Genomic DNA, 20,709 nt, shown 5'->3' on the forward strand with positions numbered 1-20,709 from the left:
AACACAATCAGCTGCTGCCTCAGCAGCAACTAGCAGGGGCAGCACAGCAACCAAACCCGAGTAAAAACAGCCCTGGAGGAGGCAGTAGCAGCAGCAGCAGCGAACCGTCAGACATGGAAAATCAGCAGCAGCAACAACATGGTGGTATAAGGGAAGAGAGCTGTAATAACGCTGGTGCAGCAGGAAAGGACGTTACTTTGGTTAATCAGGGCGACCCCCAGCCTAGGAGGGCTGGCAAGGCAGGGGAAGAGGATGATCTGCAGGGGAAAATGATGACTGGGGAGCCCATGAGCGGTCGGTATGATCATGCGATGCTAGGAGCGGGGCAGCCGCAAACGAACAGCAGCACCAGCAGCAATAATAATAATAACAACAACATCAGTGGGAACGGGGGGTCCTCTTCTTCATCTTCCTCCTCCTCTTCTTCTTCTTCGTCGGTGTCTGAGTTTAATAATTATTATGGCAGTGCAGCAAACAGAACGGGGCCTTGCTTTGATCAACATGGCAGACAACAAAGCCCTGGGATGGGGATGATGCACTCCGGATCTGCGGCCCCAAGCAGCACCATGGACCCCATGCAGAACTCCCATGAAGGTTATGGCAGCAGCCCCTATGACCACTACCAGGGATACGGCAGGGCCGGCGCTGCTGCTGCTGCAGGAGGAGGAGCAGGAGGCTATGGCAGCTCAGCCCCTGGATATGGGGTACTGAGCTCCCCAAGACACAGCAGCTCTAGCAACCCAAGTAGCAGCAACATAATGATGGGGGCAGGGGGTGGCAGCCATGGCAAAGCACCAAGTGCTTCCAACGCAGGGGGCTTCCAGAGGTACCAGGGACAGAACCAGCACCCATCAGGGGCTACCCCTACCCTTAATCAGCTTTTGACTTCCCCAAGCCCCATGATGAGAAGCTATGGAGGGAGTTACCCCGATTATAGTAGCCCCAGTGCCCCCCAGCAGCAATCGTCAAGCAGCCAGCAGCCCGGAGGTATGGGAATGGGCAAAGACATGGGGTCCCAGTATGGAGCTGCAAACACAGGCTGGGGAGCACAACAAAGGAATCATCCAGCTATGAGCCCTGGAAGCACTGGCCAGAGCATCAGCAGATCACAGGTAACATTATATGTGTATTAAAACATGTTACACACATGCCAGTATTAACCCCTGGCAACAAAATCCATACTCTAGGATGTGTAGCTTTTTTGCACAAGTCTTTAGTTTTGTTGCTGCATGTCCCATGTACTTTTTTTTATTATTTCCTTATAAAGGGTTGCAGCCATTTGAGAGGCTGGTGGGGGAGGATTTGCAGTCGTGTCGTTGTTTTATGAAGCCAGATTTTCAAGACCCAGAAACCAAATACTGAATAAAACCCCTACATATAATTTATGACTTGGTCTACAATATTTTGGGGATTTCGTTTATACCAGGAATTAGGACCATGTTGCCTTGTTTCTCCCTATAAACACCCTTTGACTACCCCTTTGTTGGATGGCTTATTATTCTTGCCTTTTTCTTATATATTAATTTTATGTCCCTTTTAAATCCCCTACAGAAGGGGTTAAATCTTAACACTGATTTAGGAGAAAAGCAAATCTACCCAAAAAATCTGCAGAGGTATATTGCTTCTCATAATCATGCATATTCATATGTTCTAAATTTATTGCATTTTTTGTGTGTGATAAACTTCAATACACCAAGCACTGAATTAACTAATCATTCTATCAGCATGAATAACCGTTTATGGTGGAAAATTCCATTTGCCATAGTTTGTACTGGGAATAAAATGGAGGCACCCTTTACCTATCTAGATTTTAAGCAAGGCATTGCTGTATTTGCCACTTGGTTTTGTGTTTAGATGGCAAACAAAAAACACTTTATCAGGCAGTATAATAATCAGAGGTCTTTGCATGATGTGATGAGGGTTTTAGAGCATTTATTTGTTTGTTTTTTGGATTGATTTGCTAGCTGTTCTTGGGAAGCTGCACTGGATCACTCTGTGATTCTTGCTAGCAGCTTGAGTCTAAAGAGTGACTTGATCTCCAATGCAAGGTTTGGAATTTGAATTGTGGAGGTAAACTGGCTGTAATAGTCTCCAGACAGCTGCCTCTGAGTTGACATCTAATCTGCCATCTGATTGGCTCCCCTCTCACCATTGGGCATTTAGCACTGCTGATGTAAATAGAATTGCTGAGCAGTACAGTCACAAAAATCCTTTGCCACAAACACTAATAACTGAGAAGCATCCACTTAAATAAACACCGACATCTAATGTTATTTTATTCCAATGTACTTTTTTTTTTTTTTTTTTTTTTTTTTAAGGCCGCATGAACATCAACCGTAACAACTGCTGCAAGAAATGATTGCTTATATCTATATAATAATACCCAGATGAAAGGCTGAATTTCATCGCCTGTTCGTTAAAATATTACATGATAATATAAATATATCTGGATTGTATATATATTATATATATATATATTAACAACGGTTTTTCTCTGCGTTATTTGTGGCTTTACTGCTTAGGGTGGGGTTCTTTCTAGAAAACAGGCCTTGATTTCTTATATTTAATTGGAATTGGGAAGTTACGCTCTCTCTTGTTTTTATCGCGTTTGGGCATTTGGAGCTGGTGTGTAATTTAGTATAAAAATCAAAGCTGAAACTATACATTTGTGTACAGGATGAGCACGATATGACATGCATAGTGTTTGTTATGTGAAGTGGAGCTATAGACGTGCAGTAGGCTACATTTCAGACATTTTAGCGTTAACATTTTATTATAGTCTTACATATGCTAGATGTAACTTCAAAAAATAAATAAATAAATTGCAGTGTTTTGTCATTTTGGTGATTTTTCGGCAATGTGTGTAGCTGAAGGTTTTTGATTCGGCGGCCTGCTTGTATACAGAATCTTTAAAATTGCATATTTAAATTTGTTGTTTTTTTTTTTAAGGCACAAAGAGCATAACATTTTTTTTTTAAAAAATTGCCTGCTTCTCTGCCTTAATTCGTATCCGTTACAGGCATTTGGTCTACTTTTTCTTTTGTTATGTGTAGCATAAAGTAATTATGTTACTAGGTTACTGTATATTATATTCATCTGTCAAATCCAATTTTAAAATTGTGTGTTTAAAGATATAGTCCTGTATGGGTTTAATTTTACATTTATTCCGCTGATTGTAACATCGCTACGGAATCTGCTGGCACTATATACATACATGTAATGTAATGACAAAGCCAAAGTAAGCAGGCCCGACCGCATGATAATTTTTAAACTGGTTAGTAAGCTTGTGTAAATTTATATACTGGTGCTCAATTGCGTTCACTTGTATTATGTTAGTATGTGTTTGTATATTTTTTTTATTTTCTTGGTAGCTATTAAACTGTAACATAGTTAAAAATAGGTTGATCTCACTAGACGAAATCGATAAGAACATTAGATAAGGTTTGTCTCTTGCTATAAAGAGGCACAAAACAAACAAAAAATATTTTAGTACCTTGATGTTCAGGCATAACAAAACCATGTCTTTATGGGGGAAAAGCATATATTTAGCTATTCATACTTACTTCTATTTTATATTGATTTAAAAATGATTGAAAGCAAATCACTGACTGAAACATTTACCTTTTTATAACTTTATTTTATAAGAATTTGCTATATAAAGATAATTTTTTGCTACCTTTTCTGGGATGGCATTTCCTGTCATGATCGTTTTTATTGCTAAATTCCTTACGATAGTTGGATTTGTAGGCCAAGATTACCTGGGTCATATTTTATAAAAAAAAAAATAACAAAAAAAAATAAAAAGAAATTTTAAATTAAGTCAGATATTTATTTATGTTGTAAAAAGCAATATGTGCTCCAGTGTGTATGAGTTTGCGTTTATTTATCATGTAGTGTGTGTAATATATTTTTATATGTATGTAATATATATATGTCACTATTCCTGTAATGTAAAAATGAGCTTCTTACTGGTATTTTGCAGATGTCATGTCAGATTCTCATTTATATTTATTTTGCTTGGTACAGTTGATTTTTAAACAGTTTTGAGTATTGGACATAGTTTTTGTTATATAAGTAACCACAAACAGATTAAATAAAAAAAAATAATAATAATTATATATATATATATATATATATATATATGACATAAAAAAAGTGTTGGTAAAAACTCTAATAGCCCCCTAATGAATCTAATCATGTTTCAATTTTTGCAGAAAGGCAACCTGTGCGGCTAGTTTTCTAGAGATATTTTTGTTTCTTATAGGCACCAAAGTAAAATAATGCAGTCTTCACATGCGTCTCCCTGATATACTACATATAAAGTCTGAGGTTAGAAATAATGGACTCCCAGTTGTACTGGTGAGTTTTTCATTACATAAAATCCTAAAGCTGCAAATAAATGAAACACAATAATTAGGGAGAGATAGGCTTTGAAGATATATCACCCCTTTTTGCATTAGTAAGCCATTAAATTCTTCTCAAAGAGGAACTGCATTATATAGGTGTGTGTGTGTGTGTGTACTTTTTGTGCGCGTTTGACTAGTTCTTGTTTGCTCACAAATAACTTTGTGCCTGTTGTCCTTCTTCCCTGTCCAAATCTCCGTGTTTATGTTCTGCCCATCAGAATGTGGTAGATGTTAATACAGTGAGGGAATTTATGCATAAAGCTATCCTGTATATAACATGAGACCAGGTAATGTTTAAGATCTGAAGTCTCTACGTGAGAAAAAAAAAAAGACTAGATGGGCAGAAATGTTCTTCTCTCTTTGTGCTATTTTTTTTATTTTTCTTCTACATGTAGATTCTTCATGGGACCTATTAATTCTTGTTGTGTGACCTGTTAATTTTCTGCCTACTTTTTGTGTATGTCTGGCTGACTGTGCGGTTGTCTTGTGTGCCCTGTGTATGCTTCTTTCTGCCGGTGTGTGTCTCTCTTCTTTGAACACGGGCTTCTCCACGTTTTTTCTTTCATTTGTCTTTTTGTCCTGTGTTTTACACCATCTAATATTTATTATTTTCTATCTTGGATATTTTATTTGCACTGTTGCACATTTTTCTGTGTATTTGACTTCAGCTGCTTTTGTATCATTCTGTGCTGGCTTCTTCCTTTTTTTAATTGTTTAGTATTTGTTTAGCATTAACACGTATTACTCTGAATTAATTTTGGTTGCTGACTGCTTCTGTTAGCAGCTTATTTCATTATGTCCTAATTTTTGTTTATCTGCGTTTTTGCTGTCTTTCGTGTGTTTAGCAAACCTTGCATTACTTCTTAACTGGAAGGTCCGTCCCTCTGTCTGTGGTGGTTGGGGTTAATAGATTTTGACGTTTGCTACCATTCTAAAAATGATCCGTTCTTGCCATGATGTTTTCGTAGCATTACTTTTAGGAAAGCAAGTTTTCTATGATACATTTGATGTAATGTATGGACATTTTTTATGATTTCATTTTTTACTGAGAGGGTAGTAGATAAGTGGAACAGCCTCCCATTAGAGTTGGTAGAGGCCAAGACAGTGAATAAATTTAAACAGGGAAATGGGATAGACATTACACTATCCTGAATCTAAGAGGGTCTGAGTCTTTACATCAGTATAAATGGGCCGGCTGTATAAACTGAATGGTTCTTATTTGCTGTCAAATTTTCCTTGTGTCTAGCAGAACTTTTATTCATGAATACACTTCAGACCAATATTTTGGAGTAACCTGTAAATAATAAACGTATAGCGCTAGTTTTTATTGAAATGACAGGTGTGGTTAATTCTCAACATGACCACTGTTTGACTTGCCAAATGTGTAAAGGGTTTTAATTCTGAAAGAGAACATTTTGAGGTTAGGACCATGCTTGCTGCGTATGAGTATCTAATGTTGGCTGGGGATTGTGAGAGTTATCGTTCCGCATTAACTTGTGTCCTTGTTTTGTCGACAAAATACCGGTACTATTTTATTTTCTCACTGAGAATGTTTTATTGTTTTGGATGGCAGATCTAATTCTATTCTTTGCATGTTTTTAATTCTTGAATGCAAGCCTGTGTGTTGAGCCAGACCACAATATGAGATCAGATTCACCAATAATAATAGTATATTTAAGATAGATAACCATAAACTATGTCCCTATGATCCCACTCTCCTCATCACTTTGATTCCTTTTTTCTACCTACTTCGCTATGTCAATTTAAATAAAATTAAAATAAAAAAATTTAAGATATCGAATAATTGTAGTAATTTTATATCTGCCTAATTAGCTTTTATCACATTACTCAAATTAACAAATTTCTCTGGAAAGTATTAACAGTTTATAGGGTAATATGGCAGCGTTTGATACAACCACATCATAATTAGATTGCCAGGCACCACTCTGAACAAATGTTTTAATAGACTTTTTCTCAGATTATACTATTACCCAAATCAGAATTTTTCAGGTATTGTCAAAATCAAATCTCTTTGATCAATTGTAAAAGTAAAAAAATAATAATAATAAAAATATATATATAATATATTTTGACAAAAAATTACACATACATATGGGCATGCGGTAGTTAATTCGGCAGATTTTTTTAATGCAAATAAACCCATGTTATATGGTTAGCCAAAATCAAGTAACTGAGCTCCATATTTATCCATCCGGTTATGTATTTAGGGTTTTTTTCCTGAGCCTTTCCACTGTTAACCTCTTTCACTGAAGTGCTGTGACCTTCACATATGCAGATTAGCCATGTGTCTGTCTGAATTGAAAGTAGCTGCCTCAGGAAGAGAGGATTTTTTTTTATTTTTTTTTTCCTTTTTATTCCACTGCGAATCTGACAGCCATTCATCCCTGACCTGGGCAGAGGTAATAAAAGGAAATTGGATTCAAATGGAATGCATACAGATAATACCAAAGAAAGCAAGCTACAATGGGAGAGCAGCTCCCCATCTGGTTGTAAACAAATCTCATATTAAACCATTGGTCTTCTATCATTTCTAGTTTAACCCCTTCAAGGCAGAATCTCTGTGGGCTACAAAAAAAAAAAAAAGGATAAATATTCCTAAGCAAATCTTTTTTGCTTGGATATTTCTTTTTCTTCTGGTGTACTATTAATCATAAGGTGGGCTTTTTAAAGTCATTCTTATGACTTTTTTGTTTCATTTTTGTCCCCCCCTTCCATATTTTTTTCTTTCTGTGTGTCACCGTGTCCCCTTTGTTCGACTGTATCGCTCACAGCCTGGCTTCCATGCTGAAAGAGTTGAGTAAAAACCCAACAGTGTCTCCACTGGCCAAGTTTTAGTTACCGGACCAGTGACATCAGCAACCTTTGAATGACCTCATGGTTGAATAATGATATTCGACTACACGGATTAACCTCAGAATTACATTGTTGTGTGCCTTTTCCCCCCCATAATCTCAATGCCACATGTATGGTGTAATATAGTCACTTGGCTACTTTATAAAGAATGGTTCTGCTGTGGCAGAACGTTGTCAAATATGATACGCTATTTTTACACATGTTAAAGGGACAATATAATGCCACATGCAGCCCCACCAACAAAGAATGCATATTAAAGTCCAAAAAGGGGACAAAAAAAGAAAAACAAAGATGGACCACGTGACAATTTAAAGGGACCACATGCCTATGATCTGCGTTAAAGTACATTTGATGATGGCTGGACTATCCTTTTAAAGTAATTCAATTCTTATTCTGTACTTGTCTTCCTAAAAAGTTGCAGCTCAGGAACCGTAGTAAACACCCCATCCGCTGTCTGATTTTTGTGCCAGTTATGGCTGCTTTGAAGGGAAACAAAATGTTAATGTAAAGAGGACACCCTGATATCATGGTGTCTACCTTTAATGCATCTACCTTTAATATGTGATTTCTGTGATCTGCTTCCACTTTTTGGGTCATAAATATTGTTCATAATTGTAAGTGGCCTTGGTTAATCGCTGTGGAATTTGCCAATATCTGTGTGTAATTTAGTAGAAAGTGGTAATATTGTGAAATACGGAAAAAATACTCTTGAGAGATACCTGTCTTGTATCATATTTGCCAACTTTTGCTCCAGATGACATGGGGTGGAGAGGGTGGAGCCAAAGTAGGTGGAGTTATGCAATGCATGACTTTTGGCCCCACCCCCTATCTCTCTGTACAGCTCTGCCTTTAATGTTACCGCCAGCTGCTTTGCATCCATTCTGGATAACATCTTCTAGTAATTTGTTTGTTAGTGGTTCCACGTAAACTCCTATGTCATATACTCCGCCATGGCCATGCTTCATCCTGTGATTGCCAGACTCTTCCTCTTTAATAGATAGGGAGGCTTCCTTAATAAAGGCCCAAATTTGAGAACTTAAATTTTGAATTCAAATGCACATCAAGTGCTTGAATATCGGGGTTTAAAAAAATAGTGTTTGTTAAAATGTGTTCACTACTTTTTTGTTTTAATATATTTGATACAAAGAAAACTTAATAGCGTTTCAGTGCCAAAAAAAACCCCACGGCATTCACCGCATGCAGAATGTTTACAAAAATGTTTATATCTAAATGCCTTTTGTTTTAGAGAAATAATCTTAAAAAACAGCTCTTTTTGTTTGTTTTTGTATGATCATCCCAGGAGGCACTCAAGATCGACCAGTTCAATTTGACTTTTTTTTTTTTTTTGTAACGCAATATCCTTGCAAATATACAGGCAAACATACATCTAATGGTCACATTATATGTCTGATATTAAATCACAGCATAATCAGACAGTGAATATATGAAAAGCCTCAGTTTGAAATGATTTTGCATTTTAATCGATAAGAATTTTATTGTTGTGACACCCCTTTTCAAAAAATATGACAGCAATGCAATGACAGCTGACGGCCTCCAGAGAATCAATCAGGCAATTAATTTTCTAAAATGAAATTCTGATTATACAAAGCTTCACTTGAGAGGCCCAGTGATTAGAATCAATTTAATAGATTGTTTCAGGTGGGACCTGATTAATAACTAGGCATAAATATAGAGAATCAACATACGTCTCGACATACTATGTATGTTTAAAAACCTGACTTTACTCACTGAAGTAAGGTTTTCAGAGGAGCTAATATATACAGCATTTGCTTGGTGATAACATGACGCTGATAATAAGAAAATCCCCTAAACTTTGGATCTTAGAAAAAAAAAAAAGCCCTGTATATAAACCCTATTGGAAAAACCACTGCCTTTGTTTTCATGGCTCTCATGCTTTCTGTCAATGTCTCTCTACCTTCCGTATCGCTGTCCCACTTCTTCTCGTGCCTCTTCTTGTTCTTCTTTCTTTGTCCGTAAAAGGGCAAAGCCTCCACGTACAACCTCTCCCTCAATTGGAGCAACAGGGGAGAGGCTGCCCCCGTGGTCTCTTTTGTGGACGTACCATAATATGGTAGACGGGTTTGGGGAGACAGAACCATTTCTGAACCTCTCTGTGAATCCATCTGTAATATACTAGACTGTTGGAGTTAATGAGAGCATGAAAGAGTGTGAGTGAGTGACAAGCCCCTAGGCTTAGAAGCCGAGGTCGGTTTTTCAACATTTTTTGTTTTGTTTACCTTGGGACCCAGGGCAGTCCCCCTTCCACAGCTGCATCCTCATTGTGAAGCTCCAGGATGTCACCTCGCTAGGCATGCTACCGTAGGTCTAGTCTACATATCTCTGGGGCTGAGTATCCTGAATATCATCTCATGGATATAACAATGTATTATGTAGGTCAAGCAAAGCCCTTCTTTAACAAGGCTTGGCCCTTTTATATAATGGATAGCGAAGCAGGTTATTTGAATTTGTTTCACTTTTAATGAATAGTGCCCATTGGAAATGCCCCCCTTATATATTTATTAGATAAAATGCAATACCGAAAAAATGTATTAGCTGCTGGTTTCCAAAATCTGAGAATAAATGATGTGGCGTTGCCAGGCAGAAATATATTTACACATCTGTTTAAAGCGTATCTTCCCAAATCCTGCCTTCTAAAGATCCATAACGTATACATTCATTCTATGGAATAATATTTGATGAGAAACATCTAAAAGCAGTACATACATATTTAAAAAAACACCTAATGCAAATACTTTGTGCTACGGTTCCTGAGCTGCAATTTTTTACTACAGGATTGTCCCTCCTCAATGTTCTCTTACCCTTTTAAGAGGGGAAATTCCATGGGGGGAGAAGACTTTTCTCTTGAGCGTTAAATACACTGCCAAAACAGAAATGTGGGTAAGCATTGACAAGGACCTGGTTTTATCTCATTTTGTTCCAGTGAACTTGCTTTATCTGCAGTTCTGGAGGCTGCCGTTGTTGTCAGTAATGTGATATTTCAGATGACTCTTCCTGCTCAGACGCCACACTGAGTTCTTCCTTTATGGCAGCAGAAGTAAAGTCCTGCTTATACAATAAACTCTTTGTTCCATACACTTTCATTAGTCAAAGTGTCCACCTGGATGATTAGGAATCAAGGTGTTATTTATGTTATCTGCAGGGACCATAGCTACTTTAGGATTGTCATTGATTGACTAAAAAAAGCAGAAGATTCAGCTGTTTGTTAATTTAGGCTGCAAAGCGATGTGACAATAACATTTCCCCTTTTAAATACCATTTTAAATATTGTAGAGGATGTTTTTTTTTCCCTCCCTTTCTGTGTTCATGACCCTATAGAACTGACTAACCGATCAATTTTGCAATATTTATATATCGATATATATGGATAAGAGGGTGTATTTAGAAATGGATTATTAACTGAAATTCAATCCAGATTTGACAACCCAGAAAACAAGAAAGAGGTTTCATTCCTTTTTACGCAAAGCACTCCCCCCCCCCCCCGTCTGCTTTGTGTGCAGCAGCATATTACCATTGTGTATTTGGAATTTAATTTAATCCCATTTAAAGATTTTGAAATGTTATCAGAATAATCATCAGATAGAATTATGTCTACTGTACTATGCAGGTATTATTTTCCTTTACCTTTTTTACCATTTAAGTGTCAAAACATGTAATTATGGCTATTTACTCAGTGTCTGAGGAGAACTTATATCAGTTGATTCTATTCTTCCTTAGCCACACAGGGGTTGAGTCACTAAAGGGAGAGTTGATAGGAGAGTTTTTTGGTTTCAAATCCTTAACTCCATTATACATTATGTAGGCCTATCCCAATATGCTTCTGCTGAAGGAAGATCTTGGCTGTCCCTGTATGCTATATGGTTAAATCAGTGGGAGTTCTCAACAGTCCCCTTATGCATCAAATTATACATTATACAGGGCCCACTCAGTCTTTCTTACCGGTGAAACCTAATAGCGTTGGCCCTTTGTAATGAATACTGAGGTGCGGGAAAAGAAATCACAACTCTCCGTTTAGCGAATAGACCCCCGCTGTTGTTTTGCAATGCTTGGATGTAATATCACAATCTACGGGCCAGCTAAGCATATATTGTCACATTAAATACACGAAGAAACCCATTCAATAAAGTTTCACGATCAGTATCAACTGAAATCTTATAAACGTGTAGAATTAATCGGCCTCCTTTATGCAAACAAGTTCAAATTACGAAATATTTCCAATAAGCAAATGACATTTCCCAAATCATTAATGTTATGACGTACAAAAAGCTTGCGTTGTATCTGTCTGTTCTTGCAGAGCAGCAGCTGTTAAAGGCCTGACTGCAAGGTTTCACAACTCGGGGCTTTGTTATCGGTGGAAAACAGGTTTGTTCAATACAAAGGCAGACGTTTTGGCGTGTGTTCAGACGCACACAAAAGGCTTGTTGTACCTGCTAGCTTGTGGGACTCTGCACATGAATACCTGGTACATCTCTGAATGTATGGCTTACGCCACTCAGCCGAAAAACACAAAGGCTGTTGAGCTGTTTGTTTTGGGGCTGAACTTTCCTGCTTAGCTGTGCGTTAGGAATGATGGGAACGAAGAAGAAAGCAGCTAGAAATTTGAGACAAACCGGCCTATCTGCATGTCGGTTGTGTAGACTATTATCTTATTTTTTTTTTTTAAATATAAATACTTATTAGTAATGTGTGTAGTGGAAGCAGTTGCTATAAAATTTGGTACAGTGCTTATGGCGCAGATGTCTTATTCTAGTCTTGGAGGGCTACAAACGTAAGTGGTTCTATGACATAAAATACACAGTGTTAATCTTTGCACTGTAGTTAAACAATGGGAGGTGTGTGCAGCGCTGAGGACAGAGGTTTACACTGCTGACTTAGAGGATCTGCTGCTTCCTGAAATGTTACATTTTACAGTTTAGTTAGTATATTAAATTAAGCAATATGTATTCAACTTATGTGTATACTATGGGAGCAACCGTAACCACTGGCCCGGTAGCAATTGCCTCTGTGCTGGTCCTAAATTCTTACTTACGGAAGAACTCTGTGGGAGTCACAAAAAGTAATTTTATATAACCCTGTGTAAAAGTGAGTGTCTCACACAGTGTGTTCAAGCTGCTAGAAAAAAGGTTACTGGCAAGCCGTGTTCCCTCTAAGCTGTGCGCTTGTGCGCGCGCACATACCTTTCAGAGGGAGCGCACACGAACAAAAATTGTGCGCACAACCAGTAGCGTACCGAAGGGGGGATGTCCGCTACTGGTTGTGTGCACGTCACCCCTCCAGAGACGGACAGTAATGTCCGCCGCTAGAGGAGCAAGCTCGGTTGGGGAGATCAAGGATCTCCCTCTAACCGTCTTTAAAAATAATCAAGGGAGCGGGAGGTCTGTTAATGCAGACCTCCGATCCTGCTCCCTTTCGAAGCGCGCTGCAACTGATGGTGTGCGTCGGGATTTGTTGTCATATCCCGGCGCACAGCACTGAAGCCACGCCCACCGCCTCCACTGCAAAGGAAGGACACTGAAGAGGGAAGAACGAAGAGGAGGAAAAGTGACAGGTAGGAAAACATTCTGTGAGAGTGAATTAGTAAGTGTGTGAGAATGATGGGTGTTATGCTGTAGTTTAAACTGAATGTTTGTGAATGAGTGTGTGTGTGATAGCATGGATGTGCAAGTGTGTGGGGGGGATAGCATGACATAGGGAGGCTGTAATCATATTCCTATCATGCTCAGGTTCCAGCATGTACTGGCTGCCTGAGCATGATAGGATTGCTGTTAGCAATTTTATATTTTTTTGTTCAATTTTGGTGTGTTAACCACACCTTTATTAAAAAATTATTATTATTTGGTAACACACCAAAATTGGACAGAACAATTCGATAAAAATATTAATATATATATATGATTGCTAACAGCAGTCCCACTCCTACCATGCCCAAGCAACCAGTACATGCTAGAACCTGGGCATGATAGGAGTGTGATTGCTGTATAATATATATATATATATACCGTATTGGCTCGGATATAGGCCGCACTTTTTTCCCCCACTTTAAGTCTTTAAAGTGGGGGTGCGGCCTATATTCGGGGTCTAGCGCCCGACGCCCGGGACATGCAGTCCCGGGCGCCGGGCAGGCAGCGGGGTTAGGATACAGATCCCCCGCAGCGGTGCAGGGGACCTGCATCCTACTCCCCGATACGCTCAGACAGCCTCCCCTGCCAGCACTTCCCACGGGGGGGGTGCCGGCACGGGAGGTTGTCTAAGCGCATCGTGCGGTTGTCTAACCGCACGATGCGTTTTACCTCTGGCCCCCCGCCTGACTTACCGGAGCAGACTCCCTGGGTGTCTTGCGAGGCCGGCGGGGGACATCTACGCAATACGCGTATACAACTTCCGGTGCCGGCACATCCGGCACCGGAAGTTGTATACGCGTATTGCGTAGATGTCCCCCGCCGGCCTCGCAAGACACCCGGGAGTCAGCTCCGGTAAGTCGGGGGGCAGAGGAGGACAGTGGCAGCATATCTCGGGGAGGGAGGAGGACAGTGGCAGCATATCTGGGGGGGGGGGGGGAAGGACAGTGGTAGCATATCTCGGGGAAGGAGGACAGTGACAGCATATCTCGGGGGGGGCAGAGTGGCAGCATGTTTTTTTGGTGCTTTTTTAAAGAAAAAAACTTTTTCTTTAAAAAAGCACCAAACTTTTAGGGTGCGGCCTATATACGGGGGCGGCCTATATCCGAGCCAATACGGTATATATATATATACACACACACACACACTAGGCCAGACACTAAAGTGGTAGGCCTACACCACATCAATGTTTGGCTTAGTATTTAGTGATTGGGGTTATGCTGCATTATTGTCAATGTCTGGCTCAATGTATAGTGATAGGTGTTATGTTGTACCACGATCAATGTGTGCCTCAGTATATAGTGATAGATGTTCTGCTGTACCACTATCAGTGTTTGCCTCACTATATAATAATAGCAGTTATGCTGTACCACCGTCAATGTTTGCCTCAGTATATAGTGATAGCAGTTATGCTGTACCACTGTCAATGTTTGCCTCACTATATAATGTTAGCAGTTATGCTGTACCACCGTCAATGTTTGCCTCAGTATATAATGATAGCAGTTATGCTGTACCACTGTCAATGTTTGCCTCACTATATAATGTTAGCAGTTATGCTGTACCACCGTCAATGTTTGCCTCAGTATATAATGATAGCAGTTATGCTGTAACACCGTCAATGTCTGCTTTAGTATATAGTGATAGGTGTTATGTTGTACCACCTTCAATGTCTGCCTTAGTAAATAATAACAGTTATGCTGTACCCCTGTCAATGTTTGCCTAATGATAGAAGCTATGCAGTTTTAAAGTGTGTGTGTGTGTGTGGGGGGGGGGTCCCGCGTACAGGATCCGCCCCAGGTGCCAAATACTCTAGTTACGCCCCTGCGGACAACGGTTTTTCCCAATTTTTTTTATCCTTTATGCGGCCTGGAGCCTCTACTCGTGATTCGCTCATAATTTACTTATGCAGTGAGAATTTCACCTTTAAAAAAACATTACAGTAAGTAATAATGGTGTGTAACTAATACTACATTATCACACTATAATGTAGTGTTATTAACCATGAGCGAGCTATACCAAAAATATAGAATAACAATTTAAATTTTACATTTGCAGAAGCATATTGTGCGCACAAAATTTTGGCTCTGGGAAAATTTTTGCACAAGAGAAATTTTCTGCGCACACCACCTAAGAAAAATTAGAGGGAACATTGCTGGCAAGGTAAAGGGAAGGAATAAGAGAGTGAGAGGGTCAGAGATTTAGGGACAGAGTGTGTATTAGCGTGCATGTGTGAGGGTGTATGCGTAAATATGTGTGCCAGTATGAATGTTGGTTATGGCGGAGGGACTGATGAGGCCAACCTTCCACCAAGGGACTCCTAACACCAGCCAGACCCGTAGATGCACCTGCCGACATATGGGTCATCTAATGTCACGTGACCCTGCACATTAATGTACGAATTTTGATCTAGGGGTGATATTCATGTTTTAGGTAATAAAACCGAACACTTTTACATCCAAAAATCACGTACATACATAAAAATAGTTCATCTTGACTCATCTTCTCTTGCTTTTTCAGTCCAATGTCCTTTATTTTTGCCATATAAAGTATTTTTTGAAATGAGAAACATTTGCGCTTTTTAAAATATTCAGCATATTGATTCCTTTGAGCTGTGCTTTGAAATCATTAAAGCTCATGATATTCATTTTATGTTCTATTACCTTTTGAGGTTTCACACAGTGATCTAGTCGATGCAGTTTTTTTTTGTTTGTTTGCAACAAAATATATATATTTATATTTAATCTGTGTCATAGGTTATGTCCTAAGGAAAATATACTTGCTGCTCAAAAATGTTTATTTTTTTTATTAAAAGCTCTGTATTTGCCGAAAAATCATAAATACAGTACAGGTTTTGTATAGCGTGTAGTCAGGATTTATAAATCATTTAAATGTATCCATCTTTTTTTATATTTCGCATTGTAAGTTACCGTATTTGCTCGATTATAAGACGACCCCCCAAAATCTGAATATTAATTTAGGAAAAAAAGAAAAAGCCTGAATATAAGACGACCCTATAGGAAAAAAGTTTTACCAGTAAATGTTAATTCATGTAAACTATGTGAACAATTGTTTGTTAATAAAAGCTATGATTGAGAAAAATATTTTGTTTTTATTTCCTTTTTTTTTCAATCTGCCCCCCCAGTTATGCACATCTGCCCCCAGGCTTGCCACTCTGCCCCAGAAATGCCTTATACCCTCTAAATGCCACTGTGCCCCATGATACGCCTTTTAACCCTCTATATGCCACTGTGCCCCATGATATGCCTTTTGACCCTATATGCCACTCTGGCATTTCAGGAGGCAGAGTGGCGTATAGAGGGTTAAAAGGCATTTCTGGAGGCAGAGTGGCATTAAGGGGGTTAAAAGGCATATCACAGAGCACTCTGCCTCCAGAAATGCCCCCCCCCATTTAACACTCCCTCCTCCAAACTTACCGGTGCTTCTGAGTCGCTGGTGCTTAGTCCGGGCAGCGTGTAGAGCTCTACGCGCTTGAGCGGAAGTTGTCTATGTGAATCGCATAGAGCTCTACACGCTGCCCGGACTAAGCACCGGGGACTCAGAAGCACCGGTAAGTTGGGGGGGGGCATAACACAGGAGGATCCAGGTCCCCTGCATCTCTGCGGGGGATCTGGATCTTAGTCTCATAGTCAGACCTATTTGAGGTCTGATTATAAGACGACCCCGATTATAAGACGAGGGGTATTTTTCAGAGCATTTGTCTTATAATCGGGCAAATACGGTATACCTTTTCACTGTGATCTGCCCGAATGCTTCTTGCAACTATCTTTTATGTTATGTTTTTTAGGATGTTAGATAATTATAAACTGTAAGTAAAAGCTGTGAGACAAAGGCGAGCCAAGTTCTTTCTGCTGAAAAGGGTTCCCTGGGATTGTGACCTTCGTAATATATAGTGAAGTCAAGAAGTTGAAACCACAATTCTCTTGCAAACTCTGCCTTTAGTGATTAAACTGCAAAGTTGAAACTGATCCATTACAAGTCAAATATGTAACAATGCTGGACACTAATGCAAAGTTGTATGATGGTGAATCGTGCCCATTACCTACACTTGACTGTGCTCATCTTTGCAAGCATTAGCTATTAAGGGATATTCACTGGACTTTATAGTTTTTTGGGTGGATGTCAATCGTTAATTGAATAAAGCTGCTATACCAGGTATTGTCTTAACCTAACATTCTAACTGCTGTTGTAGTGAATTAATTGTATGTGTGTGGGGTGGGTTCTTCCAAGGATACACCGATGTATCGGTGGCCGAAATATATCGGCCGAAAAGGGCATTATCGGCAGAATGCTGAAATAAAAATAATTGTCTGCAGGGGCTGGGCTGCTTACCTGCGCATTGGCCGCACAGTGTGCAAGCAGCTTCTTTTGTACCCAGGAACCCAGCGGACTCACGCCAATGCACATCACATGATTCTGTTCCCTTCCTTCTTCCCCTGGGGGCGGGGCTAGAAAAGTTGTTCGTACAGAGGGAAGCAGCCGGGCCACTGCAGAAGTCTGAGAGTGAGAGATCTGCAGTTCAGGTTAGTGGGTGGGGGAGGTTGTATGAGCAAGTATGTGTGATTAAGGGAATGAATGAGTATCTGTATATGAATGTGTGTGGGCGTGGCATGGCATGGGAGCCTGTAATCACACTCCTATCCTTCCCAGGTTCTAGCATGTGCTGGCTGCCTTGGGCATGATAGGAGTGTGATTGCTGTAAGAAATTATTTTTTTGTGTGTTAAAATTATTTCTTAAAAGTAAGTAATACACCAAAATTGGACAAAATAATGCAATAACTTTTAATAAAAGTGTGTTGTTTTTTAAGGAGGGGGGGTCATTTTCGGTTTTGGTTCGGTTTCAGCCAAGTGAATCCTGAAGTTTCTGTTTCGGTCCAGATTTTTGATTTCGGTGCATCCCTAGAAACGTAATTGTTATTATCAATTGTTATGTGGGAATGTTGTTCCCCTATGTCAGAGTGTTTCTTTTTTAATATTCTTGCTTCTGTGCTAAATATTGCTTTCAAGATACTGACTGACCAATCATGAACGTAAGTGTGTGTGTGTATTATATTATATTATATATTTATTGGTTGGAATTTTTAAACCAACACTGTACATATTTATGTTTAGAAATGTGTACAAAATGTAAGTTCAAATCTTGAAGGTAAACGTAAATGCTCGTACCTTGCTCTTCTTTAACACACAATACAGACCCGTGTGTAGTTTGTTTTTTAAGTGAACAAATCTCGTTCTAACTGATGAAACTTTTTAGGGTAGATGTCGGCTAACTGAAAAATAATGATTTCAACTGTTTTTGACTCGCCAATTTTTCTTTGGTGAAACTGTGACTGGGATTCTAATATTACAACATGTGTACGTCTCAATCCAATTTATTTTGTAAAGCAGCCAGCTGGCTTTGAAGTGCTGGATACGGATAGCCATGGAGAGAATACAAAACATTCATCAAAGATGGGAACATGCAAACTTTAGCTCTGCCTCCAAATAACATTGTGAGTGTAACTGCCAGTCCACGATGTACATTCTACCACGTTGGGAGCACACACTTTCCCCAGTGGAAATGTCACTGCGTGGCACGTTCTAACCATCTGCAGCATTCTTATCATAAAACTGGAATTTTGATGTGTTTATACTTGTTCCCGATAATTGAGGACTGGAAATTCTTATTTAGAGGAAACATAACACAATATTTTGTGAACAGGTAGTGGAATATGAGTATAGAGTTGGAATTGTCATCTTGACAGAGTGAAGAGCCTATGGTACTTTTTCAGAGTGACATTCTTTGTTATATTTAGTCACGGCAGATATATAGATGAGTTTTCTTGGTTGTTTTCTCCTGCAAAAAAGCACTGATTAAACTTGTATAATGGATAATTAGCGTGTTGGGCTCTAAACTTAAATCAGCTTTCAAGTTTTTTTGGGCGTTCATAATAAGTAGTCAAGGAGTTGAAACCACAACCTTCCCCTTTGCCAATAGACCCCTTAATAGCATGGGCTATGTAGGATTTTGCTTAGTGTTTATGCTGGATTGCCTTAAGTGTCCCCAAGTCTTATCTTCCTAACGCTGGCCTTAGAAAATACACTCTGCATGCTACAACGTAAAATTAGGTATGCCCTCGAGATTAGGGCACATCCATCCATTTTCAAAGTGTTGTCACCAAAATAATTTTGCTTTGCTACATAATATTGTGCGGCCTAATATGTCGATCTCAAGTGCCACAGTCATTTTCTCCTGGGTAACTACTGAATTATGTGAATTTATGTTGGTTAATAGCACACGGTGACTCAGAATGTTAATAAAATGTTCATACATTGTGCCTTTTTTCAATACAGATATGAGGTTTCTAACTTTTCTGCTGTGTGTTTATTTTTTTATTTTTTGTTCTGCAGGGTAGCCCAATGGATCCAATGGCAATGAGGAGACCTCAGCTTTATGGAATGGGCAGTAGCCCTTACACCCAGACACATAGCAGTCCATACCCTGGCCAGACCTATGGACCTCCTGGACCACAAAGATATCCTGTAGGAATACAGGGACGTACTCAAGGTGCTATGGCAGGAATCCAATATCCACAGCAACAGGTTTGTGGCCCATCCGTTCAACTCTGTGCTAGTTCACCCCCCCTTCCTTAATTGTTCAACATCCATAGGACAGTAATAACTAATAATACAACAGAAACCATTTTCTTTTCTGTTTACCTGCAGAAGGCATAGCCAACAGCAGCTTTTCACAAATATCTTCTTTGATGTGTTATTTTACTATAGCAGTTTATATGTGATATGAAAAAATGACCTGTAGGCTTTTCATTTACTAATTCAGTGCATTCAGTTCTCTATAAAGTGTGAAATTTGTGCGAACATGCCCTAGTGTTATCAAAAGATTCTTTCTCTCTTCTGTAGTTTAGAAGAATTGAGAAACATTCCTACCCCAAATGACACAGTGCTTATGTATAAAAATGGGAAAAGTCATTAGAGTGAAAAAAGACCAGAAAAAAGACAGAAGCGGTTTTCAGTTGTTTTAATAATGGACAAAGGTTAACGCAAAGAAGTTTAGTAGCTTCGTAAGTCTATGGACAAAGGTTAACGCAAAGAAGTTTAGTAGCTTCGTAAGTCTAATGATAGTTGTCTAACCCTCCCATGTGATGCTAAAATGAATTGCTGCACGTGGTCTTGTTCCTTGTTCCTTGGTCTTTGGCCTTTAGGAACTTTTTAGGAACTCTAAGTCTGCAATAAAAATCAGTTTAGTTTTTAATCTCCTTTTAAAATTGAGTTTGTATGTGAGTCAGGAAGATGAAATTTAGTTATTTTATTTAAATAAAAGCAGAAGAGTTGGAAAAAAGTGCATTTGTATCTTATGACGGATATGTCTTTTGTTTATAAATTGCAGGCTTGCAAGAGCCTTCTTTCTGCTTTTGTGTCAGTATTTTCACTTTTAATATTCTTGTTAATTTGTATTTTCCCTATTTCTGAAAGCATGACAGATTCTGCTGGTGCTATATGAACAAAATGTGATGACATTTTGCACCTGATGTGCTAAAAGAAATTCAACATTGGCGCAAAAAAAGTTTCATAGAAACCCACAAACTGCTTGTTGATCATCTGCTTAAAGCCAGATATTTACCATAGTAGGCCATGGTTTGGATAGTTAGGACCTGGTCAGTGGGCATGTGGCTGATTCAATCTTCTTTTTTTTTTTTTTTTTTTTTTGTAAGCTTTTCTTTTAATATTTTTTCTTAATTTTAATCTGATCTGTG

The 20,709-nt window shown here is 39.0% G+C and overlaps 1 protein-coding gene across 3 annotated transcripts in view; it reads left to right on the forward strand.

Annotated features, from left to right (window-relative positions):
• Positions 1-437: 437 nt before the first annotated feature.
• Positions 438-20,709, forward strand: part of LOC149288010 (AT-rich interactive domain-containing protein 1B-like) — a 178,567-nt gene continuing 158,295 nt past the window's right edge. For all 3 annotated transcript variants that reach the window (XM_089492131.1, XM_089492132.1, XM_089492133.1), the window contains exons 1-2: positions 438-1,112; positions 19,346-19,537. In XM_089492131.1, the coding sequence (XP_089348257.1) occupies positions 525-1,112; positions 19,346-19,537 (780 nt within the window). In that variant the 5' untranslated portion in view covers positions 438-524. The remainder of the gene's footprint in view (positions 1,113-19,345; positions 19,538-20,709) is intronic.

This window comes from Sceloporus occidentalis, unplaced genomic scaffold, assembly GCF_023333645.1.
Source record: "Sceloporus occidentalis isolate IW3139 unplaced genomic scaffold, rSceOcc1.0.p SCAF_54, whole genome shotgun sequence".
Classification (NCBI taxonomy): Eukaryota; Metazoa; Chordata; class Lepidosauria; order Squamata; family Phrynosomatidae; genus Sceloporus; species Sceloporus occidentalis.